Source organism: Orcinus orca, chromosome 13, assembly GCF_937001465.1.
Source record: "Orcinus orca chromosome 13, mOrcOrc1.1, whole genome shotgun sequence".
NCBI lineage: Eukaryota > Metazoa > Chordata > Mammalia > Artiodactyla > Delphinidae > Orcinus > Orcinus orca.
Window position 1 is genome coordinate 55873849 of NC_064571.1, and position 20548 is coordinate 55894396.

At 35.0% G+C, this 20548-nt stretch overlaps 2 protein-coding genes across 10 annotated transcripts in view; both read right to left on the bottom strand.

Moving 5' to 3' along the window:
• Window positions 1-9451, bottom strand: part of SLC3A1 (solute carrier family 3 member 1) — a 51363-nt gene extending 41912 nt beyond the window's left edge. For 5 of the 7 annotated variants that reach the window (XM_049695991.1, XM_049695994.1, XM_033419154.2 and 2 more), the window contains exon 1: window positions 1315-1408. The gene's annotated coding sequence lies outside the window, so the exon portion shown is untranslated. Of the gene's footprint in view, window positions 1-1314; window positions 1409-4200; window positions 4295-9338 lie in introns of those variants that run through there. The other 2 variants (XM_049695995.1, XM_049695992.1) reach the window with 2 other exon arrangements.
• Window positions 238-20548, bottom strand: part of PPM1B (protein phosphatase, Mg2+/Mn2+ dependent 1B) — a 98926-nt gene continuing 78615 nt past the window's right edge. The window contains exons 6-9 of one of the 3 annotated variants that reach the window (XR_007470870.1): window positions 12796-12840; window positions 7428-11904; window positions 4201-4294; window positions 238-1409 (exon numbers count right to left, since the gene is read on the bottom strand). Coding sequence is in view for 2 of the 3 variants with exons in the window: in XM_049695997.1 (XP_049551954.1) it covers window positions 12796-12840 (45 nt within the window). In the remaining variant the exon portion in view is untranslated. Of the gene's footprint in view, window positions 1410-4200; window positions 4295-7427; window positions 11905-12795; window positions 12841-18758; window positions 20511-20548 lie in introns of those variants that run through there. The other 2 variants (XM_049695997.1, XM_004265003.4) reach the window with 2 other exon arrangements.

The following is a 20548-nucleotide window of genomic DNA, read 5'->3' on the forward strand; positions in this document are numbered from 1 at the left end:
CACTTCTCCAAGACTGGAAAATGCAACCAACCTACCAAATACGTAGAAATAAAAGCAGTGAATCAGGCAAAATGAGGCAACAGAGGAATATTCTAACAAACATTTAGAGAAGAGTTAACACCTATTTTTCTCAAACTATTCCAAAGCAGAGGAAGGAATGCTTCTGAAATCATTCTATGAGGCCAGCATCATCCTGATACCAAAACCAGGTAAAGATATCAAACACAAATTACAGGCCAATATCACTGATGAACGTAGATGTAAAAATCCTCATCAAAATGAATTCAATAGTGTATTAAAAAGATCATACACCATGATCAAGTGGGATTAATTCCAAGGATGCAAAGATGGTTCAGTATTCACAAATCGAATGATACATCACATTAACAAAATGAAGAATAAAAATCATATGATCATCTCAGTAGGTACAGAAAAAGGTTTTGTAAAAACTCAAGATCGATTTATGATAAAAACTCTTAACAAAGTGGGTATAGAGGAAATGTACTTCAACATAATAAAGACCATATATGACAAGCCCATAGTGAACATCATACTCAACAGTGAAAAACTGAAAGCATTTGCTCTAAGATCAAGAACAAGACAAGGATGCCTACTCTTGCCACTTTTTTTTTTTTTTTTTGCAGTACGCGGGCCTCTCACTGTTGTGGCCTCTCCAATTGCGGAGCACAGGCTCCGGACGCACAGGCTCAGCAGCCATGGCTCACGGGCCCAGCTGCTCCGCGGCATGTGGGATCCTCCCAGACCGGGGCATGAACCCACGTCCCCTGCATCAGCAGGCGGACTTCCAACCACTGCGCCACCAGGGAAGCCCCATCTTGCCACTTTTTATTCAACATAGTATTGGCAGTCCTAGCCATAGCAATCAGATAAGAAAAAGAAATAAAAGGAATCCAAATTGGAAGGGGAGAAGTAAAACGGTCATTGCACATGACATAGAAAATCCTAAAGATGCCACAAAAAAACTACTAGAACTCATCAATAAATTCAGTAAAGTGCTCTCCTCTCTTCTTGTGGGTGGAGTTACAATTTCATGGTAACTTATCTTCACTAGCACGGTGAAATGGGAAAGTCTGGGGCCAAATAGACATGTGTTTGAATCCCAGATCAGCCAGTTCTAAGCTTTGTGGTCTTGGGTAATTCATTCAGTCTCTTTAGATGGATCTCAGCTTTTTCATCGGCTACACTTACTTCATAGTGTTGTTATGAAGATTAAATAAAATACACATAAATTTTAAATTTTAATTAAATTTAAATGATTTAAATTTAATTAAATAGCATATACAAATTACCTACCAGTGGCAATAGGTTCCTCCTGTAAAGGTTGGTTAGGTTCCTCCCCAGCAAAGAGCTTTGCAGAGCAAGGCCTATGTCACTGATAAAAGTTGCTACTGTTAACATTATAATAATAACAATTACTATCAAGTATTAACTATCAGGACAATGGGGTCTACTCACTACATTTACAGAACTAAAGGGAACCTCTCAAATTATTCTTCACAAAACAAGAATGATCTGCTTAAAGGTAATTCCTCCATCCTCAGTTATCCCAAGAGGCAACTGGAAAGTTCTCTCACTAAATAAGAAATACTAGTTTTAATAAATATTAGTTCTAAAATATTAGTACTAAAACTAATAAATATTAGTTCTCTTTCATAGTAAAAACTGGCAAGAAGCGGCAGCTCATATCTACCATCATATACTTCTTGCTTCTATTTCCTCTATTTCCACTTTAAAAATATATTTGTTTAATTTGAATAAGACCATGAGGACAAGGACTCTTAGTTCTTCCAAGTTCTACTTAATGATAGTACTTTTACTTGAATCATAATTGATCATTTGTTAGTCCTTAATTAGTAACTCAGCTTTAAATCGGGGGAAATGATCTCAATATAGGGAGCACCACAAGTTGTATAGGTTCTAGTCACTGATGTTAGTCATGTCCTTATCTACTCCTTATAACCAAGAATGAAAAATTGTGGAACTAAATCTTCAACAGAAGTGAATTTGATTTGTTGGACTATTTTAACAAGAGTAGTAGTCATCTTTGGTTACTTGCTAAATATAAAAAAGTATAGTCTTATAGAAGGGGAAACAAAATAGAAGTAAAACCTACTCTCTGAAATTTACACTTGTAACTAAGGCAAACTTTACCAAGCAAAGTCATAATCGAATACATGAAATATTTTGTTAGCTATCTTGGACAAATATCTTCATATTTTCCAGGAATGAGAGATGTTTTGTACACAGTTCATCACACAGAGTCACAGAATATGCATACCCTGATTTTGATATGGAGCCTTCCTAATGAACACTTTATTATTGTAGGGGAGGAATAATATCTTTCTCCTCTACCCTTTTAAGTTCTCGACTGAGACCCCTGTAACAAAAGGCATATTAACAAGAAAAAAGCATACAAATTCATATAATGTAAGTATTATCATGAGAGCCTTCATAAGGGAATGAGAACCTGAAGAAATGGGTTTTTATGCTAAGTTTGCTGAAGAATGGAAAGATATAATAGGACAAAAGGTATGAGGTAAGTGTAGGAAACTGGAGAAACTTAGCAAGGCTAATATTTATTCAGAGTCCTCTGTGTCCCTTTGTCTTCAGAGATAAAGATGCTCCTTTCCTCCTGGTATGGGGAGGGCATAAATCTCTCACAAGAGGGTTTTATGACCTGCTTCAGGGAAGGTCAGAACATCCTTACTGCATGTGCCATTTCTCAAATTCCTTCAGCTTAAAATGTTCAATATGCCAAGGTGCCATATTTTGGGGTAACATGTCCTGAACCCCATCATTACCATTATTAGTTCTCTTCATAGAAGTACCATTACCATTATTAGTTCTCTTCACAGAAGTACCTATGAGTCTACGAACCCTTTGTCACAACAAGTAATGGATTTGCTTTGGGGGGTGTTTATAATTTCCAACCAGGGTCAGCAAACTTTTGTCCCAAGTCAAATCCAGCCCAATACATGTTTCTGTAAATGAAGTTTTATTTGAATACATCCACTTGCGCTTGTTTATATCTGTGGCTCCTTGCCACAATAGAAGAGTTGAGAGACAGAGACCATTTGGTCCTCAAAGCCTAAAATATTTACTCTCTGGCCCTTTACAGACAAAGTTTGTCAACCTAGAACTACAGAATAAAGAGCAATAACTAAATATGTTAAGGGATTATTATTTTTAAAAAGTTATCACTCTGGGCTTCCCTGGTGGCGCAGTGGTTAAGTATCCGTCTGCCAATGCAGGGGACACAGGTTCGAGCCCTGGTCTGGGAAGATCCCACATGCCACGGAGCAACTAAGCCCGTGCGCCACAACTACTGAGCTCTAGAGACCGCGCCACAACTAAGCCCGTGCGCCACAACTACTGAGCTCTAGAGACCGCGCCACAACTATTGAGCATGTGTGCCACAACTACTGAAGCCCGCACTCCTAGAGCCCGTGCTCCACAACAAGAGAAGCCACCGCAATGAGAAGCCTGCGCACCGCAACAAGGAGTAGCCCCCGCTCGCCACAACTAGAGAAAGCCTGCGCGCAGCAGCAAAGACCCAACGCAGCCAAAAATAAAATAAATTTAAAAAGAAAGAGTTATCACTCCAAAAGCCTCTAAGGATGCAACCCTAAGCCTATATACCTTTGTACCAGAAAGGCAATAGTCTTGCTTAAAAGAGTAGAATTCTACTTTCCTAAGCTTGAGGAAACACCAAAATGAAAGTCAAAATTAAAATGGAGGCATTCTACTCCTTATATGTAGTAAATGAAATTATTTTTGGTTTGGGGAATGTTGCATTAGTGAGGATGCCATGCAAAAGAGAGAGTTCTAAAAGGTTACAAAACTGTGGCTCTTGAGGAAATCAACTATGGGCATCTTCTATAGCTGGATTTCAATAAAAATTTTAATTACTCTTACAAAATTTTAACTTTATGTTTTATTAGTAAGACTTCCTGATTGTTGGGAGAGGGTAGCAGATGGGATTATATAATAAAGTGGACTTGATCAATTTATATCCATCAACATCATATAATTCAGTCCATTTAAATAGATCATCCAACCCCATCAGCCCAGCAGCTGCTCAAGAAAACCATTAAGTAATTAATCAAATAAAAAATACATTCATATATACAGATAACTACTAAATAAATACATAAATAGTAAATCCCTGGTGTTACTTACCCTAAGCAGGTCACATAGAGGAGCACATGTGAAAAGTAACTCAGTATAAAATTTGGACTATTCTTCTCTTGTGAATTTTATCTCAAGTTCATATCTTTGGAAATATGTTAAAATGAAGATTATTAAATATAAAACAAATCTGAAAGAATATTATAGCAAACACCCATAAACCGAAATTTACATTAACACATTCTTAATTCTTTTTATTATTTTTTTCTTTTAGTCAGATTCATGACATATAAAATACATACTTAACCACTCTTAGGTGTATGATTGGATGAGTTTTGACAAATGTCTAGTTATGTAACCACCACCACAATCATGGTATAGAACAGTTCCATAGCCCCCAAAAGTTCCCTCATGTCCCTCCCACCAGCCCCTGGCAACAACTCATCTGCTGTCACTAAATTTTGCCTTTTCTCAAATTGTAGATAAATGAAATCATACAGTATGATGTTTTTTTGTGTCTGTCTTCTTTCACTTAACATAATGCTTCTGAGATTCACCCATGTTGTTGCATGAATTACTAGTTTGTTCCTTTCATTGCTAATTAGCATTCATTGTATGGATGCGGTTTAATCCTTTCACCAATGATGAACTTTTGAGGTGTTTCCAGTTTGGGACCATAATAAAGCTTTTATGAACATTCATGTAGATTTTTGTGTGGACATGTTTTCATTTCTCTTGGGTATATACTGAGGAGTGGAATTGCTGGGTCATAAGGTTAGTATAATATTTAAGTTTATAAGAAATTGCCAAACTGTCTTCTGAAACGGTTGGACTTTTACCTACCCATGAGCAACATGTGAGCGTTCCACTTACTCCACATTCTCGCTGACTTTTGGCAATGCCAGTCTTTGTAACTATAGTCATTCTAGTGAGTTGTAGCAGTATTACAATTTGCACTTCCTTAATGACTAGTAACTTGGAGCATTGGTGCTTATGTGCTATTTGTATTTTTTCCTTGGTAAAATCCTCAATTTTTCAATATTTACTATTTAAAAAATATATCTATTATAAACACCACTCCTTAATCAGAGATGTTTTGCCTTAGGCTTGCCTTTCCATTTTCTTAAGTGTCTCTCTGTGGAAGAGCAGAAGTTATTCTTATCTGAGCTTTGCCTAACCCAAGTTCCTCCAATGTTTTCATCTAGAAGTTTTAGTTCTCACAGTTAAGTCTGTGATTCAAGTTAATTTTTGTGTGACATAAGGGGATAAAAGTTGATTTTAAAAAATATATAGGTATGTGTTTATTCCAGAACTATTTGTGGAAGAGACTTTCCTGTCTCCAAATTACTGTCAGCTTTGTGAAAAATCAAGTGACCATATAGGTGTTACATAGTTACAGTGTCTAGTTTTAGACCCTCTATTGTGTTCCACAGATTATATATATACACACACACACATATGTATATGTGTCTATATATATATATATATATATATATATACACACACACACACACTGATTCCAAAAGCACATTATCTTAATTACTGTAGCTTTAGAGTAATTCTTGCAATCAGGCATTATAAATCCTCCAATTTAATCCTTTATTAAAGTTGTTTTGACTATTTGAGATCCAATTGCATTTAGATATAAATTTTAGAATCAGCTTGTTAAATTCTACCAAAAAAATGGCTAAGCATTTTGATTAGGGTTTCATTTAATCTATAAATCAATTTGGCTTTGACATCTTAACCATATTAAAACTTTCATCCAGTAATGTGGTATCTCTCTGTTTATTTAGGTCTTCTCTCAAAATGGTTTGTAGGGCTTCCCTGGTGGCGCAGTGGCTGAGAGTCCGCCTGCCAATGCAGGGGACGAGGGTTCGTGCCCCGGTCCGGGAGGATCCCACATGCTGCGGAGCGGCTGGGCCCGTGAGCCTTGGCCGCTGAGCCTGCGCGTCCGGAGCCTGTGCTCCGCAACGGGAGAGGCCACAACAGTGAGAGGCCCGCGTACCGCAAAAAAAAAAAAAAAAAAAAATGGTTTGTAGGTTTCTGTGTTCAGGTCTTGCACATACTTCATGGAATTTATCTCCAAGTATTTCATGGTTTTTGATGCTATGGCATTATTTTTTCATTTCAATTGTTTGTTCCTAGTATATATAGAAATATATTTTGGAACATTGACATTGTATCCTGTGACCTTGCTAAGCTTGAGTTGTAGTATCTTACTTATAGCTTATCATTTTCTACTTACACAATCATGTCATCTGCAAATAGTTTTATGTATCTTTCTTTCCTATTTGTATGTTTTGTTTGTCTTGTTTTTTTTTTTTAGTCTTGTTGCACTGGCTAAAACCTCCAGTCAGTATTGAATACAAGTGGTGAGATCAGACGTTCTTGCCTTGTTTGGTGTATTAGAGGGAAAGTATTTAGTCTTTTACCGTTAACTATGGTATTAGGTTTAGGTATTACATAGTTACCCTCTATCAGGCTGAGCAAGTTCCCTTTTATTTGTAGGTTGCTGAGAATTTCTACCAGGAATGGGTCTTGAATTTTGTCAAATGCTTTTTCTGAATGTAATGAGATATGGTTTTTCTTTTTTCACTCCCAGGGTGGAATTACACTGATTAACTTTCAAATGTTTCCTCTATGGTATCAATTTCATGGGCATAAAATATTTCATAATATTCCCTTTTTCTGTTAATGTCTGTAGCACCCATGCTGGTATCTCCCCTTTCGTTTCCTTTTTTAAAAATCTTTATTGGAGTATATAGTTGATTTCCCCTTTCATTTCTGATATTGATAATTTCTGTTTTTGTTTTTTTTCCAGATCAGTCTGGTTAGAAGTTTATCAATTTCATCGATATTTTCAAAGAGCCAGCTTCTGATTTTTCTTTTTTGTTTCCTATTTCACTGATTTCTGTTCTTATTCTTCTTTCTTCTTTTCTTGCACTTATAGTTACTTAATTTGGAAAGTAAAATTTAATTAGCTAGAGACCCTACATTCTTTCTAATACGTGTTTCAAGCTATAAATTTCCCTCTAAATACTGTCATAGCTGTAGCCCACAAATTTTGATATGTTGTGATTTTCATTTTCATTCTAGCCAAGATATTTTCTAATTTCCCTTACAATTTATTCTTAGGCATATTGATTATTTAAGTGTGTTGTTCTTATTTTTCTTTTATTGATGTCTAGGTTAATTCCATTGTGGTCAGAAAATATATGTCTTGTATGATTTCAATGCCCCTTAAGTTTAATGAGACTTGTAAGAAGCAGGTGTACCTTTTCCTTGCTCACTTTCCTCTTCTGCTGGTTGGATACAGATAGCAAGGCCCTGGGTGATGATATAGCCACAAGATGGAAAAAGTCTTAGACTTGAATCACTACATGGAAGAAAGAAGCCACTTACCTGGAACACTCAACTTGGTCTATACATGAGCACGAAATAACCTATTTTTTGAACCATTACAGGTTTGGTTCTGTTTGTTATATCAGTTTAGCTTACCCTGATTAAAATGCTGCCTATTTTTTGAAGGCTGCCCTCTACCTCCCACTTCCCTGAGTTTTTCACAAAACACATAATCTATATTTCAGTTCATACTATCTAAAGCATACCCATCACATCTACTCAATATTTTCATGTCTTCCATTAACAAACAAAACCTTCACATAAATAAAAATAAATATATAGGAAGTTTACTGCACCAGCCAAGTTTCTTTTTTTTAAATAAATTTTTATTGAAGTATAGCATGTACACAGAACTGTGTGCCAAGAAATATACTACCTATATATACATTATATATAATTCATATACCTGCAGAAATTTATAAAGCTGTCTACAACTGGGGCATTTTCTTCCATTCTAATATCTTCTTTCTTACTTGCTATTTTTGGAGCCCTAGTAATCAAAAAAGTCAAGAAAAACAAGTGAAAAAAAAGGTGGCCAGAGTGTATCACAGAGAGGCTCTTCCAAGAAGTCTGAACTCAAGGCTAGAAAGCCAAAGTTGGTCCTTTACAATCACCTATATGCTCCTCAGTTCCTCTGCCACACTCCTACAGTGCTACCTTTTCCCATTTTTTTTAATGGAAAGAGGATATAATATAGGTAGGGAAGAATGTAAAGAGAGAAGCTACATCATCTCCTTTCCTAGAATAAATACCAGGCTCCAGTGCTGCTGCTGGCCCATGTGGCATCCTTGATAAATTAAAAAAAAAAAAAAACTCTCTAAAAAGGACTCCTTTCTCAAGTCACCTTACTTCCCACCTGACAGATATTTGTTGTAATATAACTATATTAATTTTATTCGTAAGAACACCTTCCTGCCACTTGCTAGGAAGTTGTATAGAAGAGCACCCAATGTCTGTGATGTGAATAGCATCTTCTGGACGTGGCACTGTTCTTTTCTGTCCAGTCCACATGCTACACTTGGCCTCAGGCTGTAGGCCAAGTTTGTAGATTTGATTTTTTTTTTTTAAGTGCATCAGGGTTATTTTTTTAAATACTTTTTAAATTGAAGAATCATATACATAAGAATTAAAAGAGAGATGTACCTAAAAGAAGTAAAACAACAAAACAAAAACAAGAACCACAAGTTTACACAGGAAGAAATGTAACAAGTTCAGAATCTCAAAAACTCATAAATGATACAAGAAACACCGCAAGTAAAAATAAACACCTAAATTTGCATGGGCCTACAGGAATAGGGTCAAAATGAAAATTCCAAATAAGTTGAATTACACACAAGTGATAGGGCCAATAAGAACTCGATTTCCTATTTTATGCTAATGGAAAACAAGGAAACGATACTGAAAATCTGGGAGTATTTCTGGGTGGCCCACTGTAGTTATACAGAAGTGTGGAGTGGGTGTTGGCCACAATATCAGAAAGGGTAAATGCCGTTCCAAGTTTTGGAAGAGGTAAAAAATGGGGACAACTTCTAGGGCCAGGAAAGGCCCTAGAATAGATCCTTATTTATAATGATAATGTTTTTTAAGCCTTTTGGAAGAGAACATTGTTCACTACGTACCAACAGGTTTGACTTAACTTCATGAACTTTTGGGGGCAGTTACTTGACTAACATTTGAGAAATGCAGGACTTCAGCAAGGAATGTAAGATCCCATGATATTCTTATAGACAAACTTGGAGAGAAACGGGCTGATAGATGAATCAGTAAATTGCTGAAATTCTTACCTAATGGGTGCTGATTAATAGACTGGGCAATTTGTATCACATCAAAGAGAAGTTTCTCAGGCCACTGTCCTCAGACTTGTTTCATTCAATATTGAGTGTTTACCTATCAAACTTCGGAGTGACCAAAAAGAATAAGATAGCATATATATCTTAGATGAATTCAAAAATATTTCAAAAGGTTAATAAATCTAACACAAGAAAACTTAGAATAAATGAAGGTCCTGCAAAGCAGGTTAAACAAAACACCAACTGCACAAGTGTAGGATGGGGAAAGACTATTAACATCAGTAAAAATAATTAACCTCAGAGACTGAAATAGTTTCATGTGGGTGTCAGAAAAGCTAGTTCAGTATTTGAATGTTAAATAGAAGAACAGAAGAGCATTAACTAGAACAAAAGATAACAGTTCTACTACCTATAAATGTTCAGTTCTGGGTTGTATACTTTAAGATACAGAAAACTAGAGCCTTTGCAGAATTGGGGTTTGAATGGTAAAGGCAATTGAAGCCGCAATGTATCAGTGAAGTAACTGGTGACAGAAAAGAGAAGATACTGGGAGTCATCATAACAGCCATGGTTAAATGCTTGGCCCCAAGGGGTTCATAAGACAAATGATAGGAAGAAACAGAACCAACCAGGACAGGCAGAGCTGCCCCCAAAATGGAGGTAGATTCTGGTCCCCGGAGAATTGGATCAGCGGCCCATTTGGTATTCAGGGATTTTCCAACTTTGAGATTTCATAAATATGTATTTAAAGATCTGTCCAGTTATAAAATTACTCTCTTTGAAGAATACACAAATGACAATTCTTCAGAACTACTATGTTAAAACTTTTGAGGATGTAAAACTACAAAACATTCAGAGTTTGTTTTATGGGCCACAATTTCTCTCTCAAATTGACAAACATTTGTGAGTGTGTTGCTTTCTGATAGTGAAATTTTCCCAAGTGTTAAAGCAGCCAGCATTGACGTGTAAACTTTTGATTGTGAAAGACATTTGACTAGCGTACTGTATACGCTGTTATACTATAATATAACTTAACTGCCAGATTCATGTGTGTCCCACCCTGAAAAAGCCAAGAGCCCTAAAAAATATTATATAAATATATACAAACATGGGTTCTTAGAAGGGAACTGCTTCCTTTTCAAAGATAATTTTACATAGCCAATCTTCCAGCTGTATTTAACTTATGGCTTTATCTATATAATTTAGATTACCCATAACTATTTGAAAATATGTGGCATGAACCTAATTCTAACTGATTTCAACTTGTCTTCGTTAAAGGTATGTCTTGGTACACTACACAAAAGCTCTAGGCATAATTACTGCATAGCTGAGATTCCCTTAAGACCATTTCAACATTCATTCTCAGAGATCACACAAAACATGAATAAATCCATGTAATACATGAAAGAAATTTGCTGTTCCACATAACTATATCCTAGAATCATCAGGGATTTAAAAAGGAAACTTTTTCATGATTTACCCTAAAAGAAATTATTTACTGTCTGTCAACATTTTTTCTATATTACCTCCTAGAATATTTACATCAATTTCCTTTGGAAAAGCAAGAATTAACCTTGGCATACCATTCTGCATAAGGACCGAACCTGTTCTTTTTGTTCTTATACTTTTTCGTACCTTTCAATCTCAGAGTGGAAATAAAATCTCTCAGAAAGGGAATGTATATAGTTACTGTTCAGTCAGTCAATTACTACTCCCTGATTATACCAAGAAGGTATGAATTAAAAATATATTGGAAGAAAAACAGTTCATTCATAACACAATAAGAAATATAAAATAAGTAAATTAGCAAATGGAATTGTAATAAAAGGTACAAAAGGGGAGCTTACCTAGATGATGTATTGTTGTCCAAAAGGACTCTCTTTTGGCCACTGGAAAAAGCATCTATGAGAAAATACTTGAGCCAATTCCTTGCCTGATCAAGAAATTCACTACCTTCTATATTCCTAAAGGCAGGTCTTTGAAGTCATCAAAGTTAAGCTAAAAAGTGTCTAATTTAGGGGGGTTATTAAGATTTGTATTCATGTAGAATAAGCCACTGACAAACCTATTTCCCTTTACATTAACTATAAACACTGTACCTCATATTTCAGATGAGATCTGGGCACCATAAAATCAGTCACAAGATGCTCTTACATAAACATTTAGAAATCCAGTAACTTCTGATTTAAATGGTGCTTTTAGAAGGGAAACAATAATGACTTTTATTAAAGCCTGCCCTTAACCATGAAAGTCCCTGGAATAAAAGCAAAACTACTGCCAAGAAGCCACAGGTAATTAACACGTGGACAGAGCAAAATATGATTTTGAAGGGTGCAGCGATGTTCTTCTCTGCCTCCATTAATGAATGGGCTGTAAGATTAAAGGTTAACAGCAGTATAAATACTATAATTACATAATGTTGGGTTCGTTTGTCTTTCATGTTTACAAAAAACCTTTTTGTTCCTGTAATTTTAAGGCCTTGTAAGGTCTGCCAGCCACTGCCTTTCTTGTCACCAAAGTTCTCAACAGGTTTACAAGTGGATGTGCCCAAGACTGCCATCTGGTGGAAATGATAGAAATTGAAATGGTTTTTGTAAGTGATTAAGTCAGCTGTCTACTAAGAAGGTATGAATTAAAAATATATTCTAAGAACCTTTTAAACATTTTTTTAGATTCCATATATATCTGTCAGCATAAGGTATTTGTTTCTCTCTTTCTGACTTACTTCACTCTGTATGACAGTGGCATGGACATATATACACTACCAAATGTAAAATAGCTAGCTAGTGGGAAGCAGCCGCATAGCACAGGGAGATCAGCTTGGTTCTGTGTGTCCACCTAAAGGGGTGGGACAGGGAGGGTGGGAGGGAGACGCAAGAGGGAGGAGATATGGGGATATATGTATATGTATAGCTGATTCACTTTGTTATACAGCAGAAACTAACACACCATTGTAAAGGAATTATACTCCAATAAAGATGTTAAAAAAAAAAAAAAAGAAGTCATGAGGATGTAATGTACAGGAGGGTGATTATAGTTAATAATACTGTATTGTCTATTTGAAAGTTGCAAAGAGTAAATTTTAAAAGTCCTTATCGTTAGAAAAAATTGTAATTATATATGCAGACAGATGTTAACTAGAGTTATTTTGGTGATCATTTTGCAATATATACAAATATTGAATCATTATGTTGTACACCTGAAACTAATATAATGTTATATGTCAATCATACCTCAATAAAAAAACTGTAAAAACTAAAAAAAAAAAAAGAGACAATCGGAAAACAAACAAACAAAAAAGACTGGTTTATGTATTGGCTACTGAGGGAATAATGGAAAATATTACATTAGGTTTTTGCACTACAGTAATACTCCAAGTAAGTTCTATTTGTATTATATATTTACAATAAAAAGGTCAAAATCGTAAAAGAAAATATATGTAAACACTTACTCAGAAGGTGAAAAGGCTGTCTAAGTATACAACTGAAGGTTCAAACTGTTAAAGAAAATGATACAATTCTAACACTATTCAATGTAAAAATCAAGAGACACTTCTCAAAACTCATCAAATTGAACATCTTTGCAGTTTACTTCATGTAAATTTTCCTTCAATTTTTTTTAAAAAGTAAAACAAAAAATACACCCCACTCTATTCTTAAAACAGCATATGGAGAATAAAAGATAATTATTTTTGACCAAGGAGAACTATCCAGTACTCTTCAGATGACAGCATCTTAGCTCTCTCTAGTGACTCTCCAATCATAGTGATTAGAAAGCCTTTATTCTGCCTACAGGAAAAGCTGGCATAGGAACAAAAAGTTATTGTGTAAGAAAAAGCACAGACACAGAGTAGCATGATATAAGATTTTCTGGGGAAAAATCCTGTCATTGAGCTTGTAGCTTTTCAGGAATTAGGAGGTTTCAGTATCAGTTAGATGTGTTTTGTTTGGTCCCATCCATGCCTTGACATCCTTATTTAAACAAACACACAAACAAACAAACAGTACTGAAAGGCAACTGGTGAACTCAGGAAAATAATTTGTGACATATGTAACAATAATGGCTAATTTCCTAAATACATAAAGAGCTCTCACAAATCAATAAAAAATGATCAATGTGTTAATAGAAAATAAGCAACTTATGTGAACAAGCTTTGATAAAAGACATACAATTACCAAAAAAATGAGAAAAAAATTCAATCTCACTAGTAATCAAATAATTGAGAATTAAATCAAGAAAATCACAAATAACAATATTTTACCCACAAGATTGGCAATGTGCAATACTGGCAAGAAAGCATAAAACATGAGCATCATTGTTGTATACTGTTGGGATTATAAATTGGTGCCTGCTTCCTGGAAGGCAACCCAGAACAACTGAATTCATTTAGTTTCTGTATTTTACTTTTTAATTCAAAATTTTATTAAATATTCAAACATACAGAAAATTACATAAAAGAATGTAAGACACCCTTACTTACTACTCAGATTTAACAGATGTTAACATTTTTATAACTTTATTTTTGAGGGAGGAGAAAATAAAACTCTCACACTTCCCAATGCTTCTGAAGTAACTACTGTCCTAAATTAATGTGTATTTTTCCCATGCATGTTTTATACATATTATGTGTCTATAAATTATGTACCATACTTCATCAACTTTACGATTTCATTATTTTACACACCATTCCTTTATGTAAAACTAAGAAAAAATGTTGCCAATTAAACCATGAAACAATGCTTTAATAACACTTAGGATTATTTTATACTTATTGTAACAGAGGTTAAGACTTAGACTTTGACAAAACCTAATTATGAAATTAAAATATGAAGTTATGACAAGTTGGTGCAACTATGCCATGAGAGCTCCCTAGCCAATGGCAATTGTAAGATGCCATTGACTTAAGACACTTCTCAATTTCAAAGATACTAAAATATTAAAAAAAAAAGTTCACTTAGAAATATATTTTGGAGATTTAAGCTTTTCCATAAATGACATCCTTTTGGAACTTGCTATTTCCCTCAGCATTACGTTTTCAAACTATAAGAAGATGGCTCACCGCCTAAGGAAGCAAAGTCAGTAGCAACTAGCCACTTCTAGAGCACAGGATTCTATTCTTATACCAGCCTTTCCCTCATTTCTCTAAGTGCCGCAAAAAAAAAAAAATTGATCTATGCTAAAGAGGACTAGTAGGGAGAGTTATTCCTCTGTGGTAATGTCTGCCTTTAAACAGGAAAACTGTCTAGAGACAGTCACTTCAAAGGCCCAAGAATTAACATGTTTATCAGTTGGGGCTAAGGTGATACAAGTGAGGCACTTGCCTTGAAGACAAAATATAAGAGGTGCCTAAATTCAGTAATCAAGATAAATATTTTAATGCCAACAGTTACAAGAATCAAAATGAATGCAAAAACCATGACGCACGAAATATCAAAAAATTTAAAGTGACAATTATTACTTAATTTTCCTTTTGCCTTAAGCTCCAACAGAGCATGCCAGGGCACTTTTACTGGTCCAACCTTATTGGACGAAGGAAGGAGGTCAGAGTGATGCATGTGATACCAGTCTACAGTTTAAAATGTAAATATGCAGGACTTCCCTGGTGGTGCAGTGGTTAAGAATCCACCTGCCAATGCAGGGGACATGGGTTCGATCCATGGTCTGGGAAGATCCCGCATGCCGTGGAGCAACTAAGCCCGTGTGCCACAACTACTGAGCCTGCGCTCTAGAGCCTACAAGCCACAACTACTGAGCCTGCGTGCCTAGAGCCCGTGCTCCACAACAAGAGAAGCCACTGCAATGAGAAGCCTGTGCACCACAACGAAGAGTAGCTCCCGCTTGCTGCAACTAGAGAAAGCCCGTGCGTAGCAACGAAGACCCGACACAGCCAATAATTAATTAATTAATTTTAAAAAAGAAAATGAGAGAGAGAAGATACCATTGCCAGGAAAGCCAGCAAGAAGCGAGAATCAGTAGTGATGCGGCCTGAAAAGCAACTTACTCTGTATTAGTAGCTACACTGTTTTACTTCCAATTACAATGTAACATCCATAAGTCACCAGAACAATGGGCAAAAATAAATGCTTATCATTTTCATTAAGGTTTACAGAATAATCCCCAAAGTTGAATAGAAAAAAAAAAATCTTACACAGCAATTGAGCATAAACAAATGACAATGCATAGGAATTCCCTGGCAGTCCAGTGGTTAGGACTTGGTGCTTTCACTGCTGTGGGCCCAGGTTCAATCCCTGGTCAGGGAACTGAGATCTTGTAAACCACATGGTGTGGCCATAAAAAACAAAAACAAAAAGACAATGCAAATTGTTATAATGTGAACCTAATAATTTATTTGCAAAAGCAAGTAACTCTCAGGATTGCTTTGAAATAACTTAAATTCTAGTCTTAATGATTATACTAGCTTTTGACTATCTTACAGATTTTACGCACATTGTGCATTGTTTTTTTGTTTGTTTTCTTTTGCGGTACGCGGGCCTCTCACTGCTGTGGCCTCTCCCGTTGCAGAGCACAGCCTCCGATGCCCAGTCTCAGCGGCCATGGCTCACGGGCCCACATATGGGACCCTCCCGGACCAGGGCACGAACCCGTGTCCCCTGCATCGGCAGGCGGACTCTCCACCACTGCGCTACCAGGGAAGCCCTGTGCATTGTTTTAATATGTGAAAATCACATGGTATTTTTTCAATAATACTATTTAGCTACCCAAAACAGAATGTGTCCTAAAATCTTTATCAAATGCTTTCCCTTATCAAACCAGACTAATTTCAAAATACAAATAAAGGCAATTTGGAAGAAGAAATATAAATACGAGATGTCATTTAAAAATGCAATCTAAATTCTGGAGAAGGATAAGATTTGGCTAGCAAAAGAAATACAGTGGACATCTTCAGGTTAACTTCAATGACTGAAGTTGAATAAAAACTCAGTTTAACTCAAGCAACATAAATTGCTTGACAGACCATGAAAAGACAAGACCCGACTGAATCCTACACATCTGAGAATAAACCTGGGCTTAGGGAGAAAAGAGAGTTGCAGTCATTCTTCGCTATCCAAACACACTTAAAACCAAAAAGTCAAGTAATAAGTATCTTAAGTAAATATTATAATTACCATGCCTCATAACTGGGCAAGAAATGTGTAACAGAAATTGAGTGCTTTTTCTTTTTTGTCTGCCATAACCAGGGATCAAACCCATGCCCCCTGAAGTGGAAGTGCAGAGTCTTAACCACTGGACCCCCAGGAAATTCCCAAGAGTGCTTTTAAAAAAAAACACTTCCATGGTTAACTTTCCCCAACCTTGTTGAATGTTCAGAAAATTTTTAAATCTAACAACAAAAAAAATTCAGCATAAAACCCTGACCCACTTAATCACCATTAAAAAAGAAAAGTCCTGTCTTTATCTGGCCCACCTGAAATGACATCTCAGTCATGGTGAAATGATTTTATTTAAAATATGAATTTAAAAATTCAATATTGAAGTGAGACCTTCTCAAAGAAATAACATAAATCTACAATAATTGAAGACCTTTTAAAAGATTTAAATAATTCAAATATAAGCCATACAAAAACCAAACTCTACTGTTAAACAATCTTAAGTCATAAATTTTCCAAGTTGAAACCCATCATAGGAATTTTCTGGGAGAAAAAAAAAACAACATAATATTAAAGCCTCCACCTTGTTTATCTTGCTAAGTATCAGTGTAACAGTAAACATATAAACACCACCTCTCTCCCCCAAGTAAATTTTATGTCAGATCTGTATGTCTTAAGATTCACTTACTATGACACTAATATTTGGAATAAATGACATTGTCAAGTTGTCCAAAAGGATGAGGCAGCAACTCTGAAGGTCTGGGGGTCCCAGAGAACCTTTCAAGGAGGTCCAAGAAATCAAAACTATTTTAATAATACTAATACTTATTCTTTTTCAAAGTACTGACATTTGCACTGACTGTGCAAAAGAAATGGTGGGCAAAACTATAGGCACCCCAGCATGAACCAAAAAAGTAGCATCAAACTAGTCAATTCCAGTTAACAATGTTCGTTAGCAGTAAAAATTTCATTACACCTCTACCCTTGAGTACACATCTTTTTAATATCCTATATGATGAAATGAGAAGTACTGGCTATATAGCATGCTGAAGTGTGATGGCTGTCTCTTATGTGATTATTTGAGATGTGTGCTGAACTAGTAGCCACTTTTCATGAAAACTGTTTTTACTTAAAAGAATGACTCACAGACTATGGTTGTTCAGCAGACATTTTCTCTGAAATGAATGAAGAAAGCCCTGTCACTTAAGGAAAACAACTGACAATATTTGTTGCCAATGATAAAATTTCCCCTTTCAAATGAAAGTTAGAATTTTGAAAAATCTGTATCCATCACTGTGAGCTTGACAGCTTTCTAATACTTAAAAGATTTTTCTGATGAGATCAGTTATATTAACATTATAAACACAGCATAATAAGATGTCAATGTTCTAAAGAACTGCATAATTCAATGAACCAGTATTTTCCAAATGACCAATGCATGATATTATAAAATCACGCAAAAGTCAAAGATCTACTATTCACACTGCAAGACAGATCAAATGGATTTTAATGTAACAGAGAACAAAACTGATTGATAAAGTTTCAGATTTCACACTGCAACTAACCTTCAAGAAACTACCCATTCCGAAGTTTTGATAATGTATCAAAGAGGAATATCCACAATTATCTGAAGCTATTAAAATACTCTCTTTCAATACATATTTGTGTGAGGCCAGATTTCTTCATATACTTCGAACACAGTGCCACACTGCAACAAACTGAATGCAGAAGCAGACAGGAGAATCCAGTACAACATTAAAGGATTTACAAACATGAAAACCAGTGCTACTTTTCACACTGTTTACAAAATAATTATTTTCATAAAACAATGCTATTTATGTTAACAGATAATGTAAAATTTCTTGGTTTTAACTTCTAATACGATAAATATCAACAGATATAACCCACAAAAGCAGAAGTTCTTTGGGATCTTGAATTTTTAGAAATATAAATGGGTCCTGATACCAAAATGGTTGAGAACAGCTAGACTAGGGAATTCAGATTAATAAGTATTGAATATGGGCTTTTCTTTTGCTAACTCACACATTATTTATATTTCCAGGGCCACCAAACCCCCTAAGAAAGATTTTTTAAAGTAGTATAAAAAATGTTTTTGGAGTGGATAAGGGGTTACTTAGTATTGTCCTTTAGAGTTTGGTTAATTCTTACTTAGAATTATAATTCACCTACATGGTTCTGTATGAAATTTTTCACAATAAATATTCTAACTATATAAAATGTTTAAAATAACATTCAAAACTGGACTTTTATTTTTAAGTATCATATGAAATAGTAATATGTCACACTGTTTTTATCAATTCTTTATTTAGGTAACAAGTTGGTTATGTTCACTGCATTGTATGAAACATCACAATATCATACTGGAAAGGTACTATCAGTACAGGGTTGGATCAGAGTGGACAGTTTGAACAACAAACCATTTTGCATTCTTCATTCCCTAGCTTTTAACAACCCCCCAAACCCAGTCAAGGGACAAACAGCTTTTAACATTATCATGTAAAGCACTTCAACTTACAAGGCTAAAATCTAAAGAATAAATAAAATATGTTGTGGCAATAATTCCTTTTTAGACCAAAAATCAGGTGCACAATAAATCAAATGATCAAGAAAGCTGTATTCAAATGTGTGGCTCTCCAGAAACAGCTTCAGGAAAATGTTACAGAAAATACCATGAATTCCATTTCACACAGGACCAGATGATGACTCATTTTAACTACACACAAGGGCAATTACATCCTGCTGAAACACAATTTAAACAGATAGAAAATGTTTACAAAGCATCCACAACATGTAAACCATGTACAAATGGATACATTCATTGCTTCTCCTACCCCAATAGCTTCTTTTAGATAAATATTTCACTCTTCATGTTCAGCATTAACTGGCTACATGCAAAACTCAAAAGAATTCAAGGATTCAAGGTTATTGTAAAAATAGAATTAAACTAATAATCTTCAAGTACCTTATGTGACAGCCACTCCGTACCGTGCCCAATGTTATAAAATGAAAGGTTACTGAACCCATGAAAATATCTCTGTAATATTTCCTTAGATCTAAAATAGATAATTTTAAATGTATTTATAGTCATTTCAGTGATATTCTGAGCTTTTAAAATAACGTAAACAATTAAAAATTATACCAAATTACACAAAACTTGTATCTTAAAAGCTGAAAAATTAAAACTATAGAAACCCACATGTAAAACAAAAATCACAATTTACATTATAAAGGCAAATCTCATTTAAAAAAATTTGCAGCAGTGAGATGTCAAAGCAAATTATAAATAGCCATAAATTAATCCATTTGGTTTCAAGAGGTTTTTCTAGTGAGAGTTGAAGGATGTGGTAGGTACATGCATAAAATTTGTAAAGGTTTATAATATTATTGCCAAATACACTTTATCTTGAAGCAGGCAACATTACAATTTGGACATTATTGGAGAACCCAGTTTGGTAATACAGGTAAAATTGGAAAAAAATTAAATAACAATTAATAATAAATATAAATCCTATAGTAAATTGCTCAAATGAAATTTTAAGTCACAGAGCTGCAAAAGGCTTCCAACTTGGTGAACTGAAAAAAGGAACATCTCATACAATTCTTTACTCTTACATGCTTATATGTTGTGTGTCTTGTTTAAAAAAAAAAAAAAAACACATAATGTATCTTCAGAGTACAGCTAACTATATTCCCATGCACCTCAGGCATATTCGTTATTTGTGGTGAAATAACTCCATTGGTTTCTAGGGTCAAAAGTTCAATATAGATGTAACCAGTATGCCTGAGGTTGGCAAAAAATACTGTAGTACAGGCAATGCTACAAGTGGCAATTACCAGAAAACACAAATATGAACAAATGATGGGAAATGCTAATGATTTTCTGCTCATATCACAAAACGCTGGGAATCCACAAGAATATTTTTTCCCTTGTACTGAAGAAAATTGTGATTAAAAGTTTTTTTCCCCCAATTTTCAGAATCAAAAGCATTTTAGAAGGCTTATAAGGCTACCATGGGTCTTCTAGATCTCCAGCACCCTACAGGAAGAGAAAAGGAAGAATATTATTATTATTTA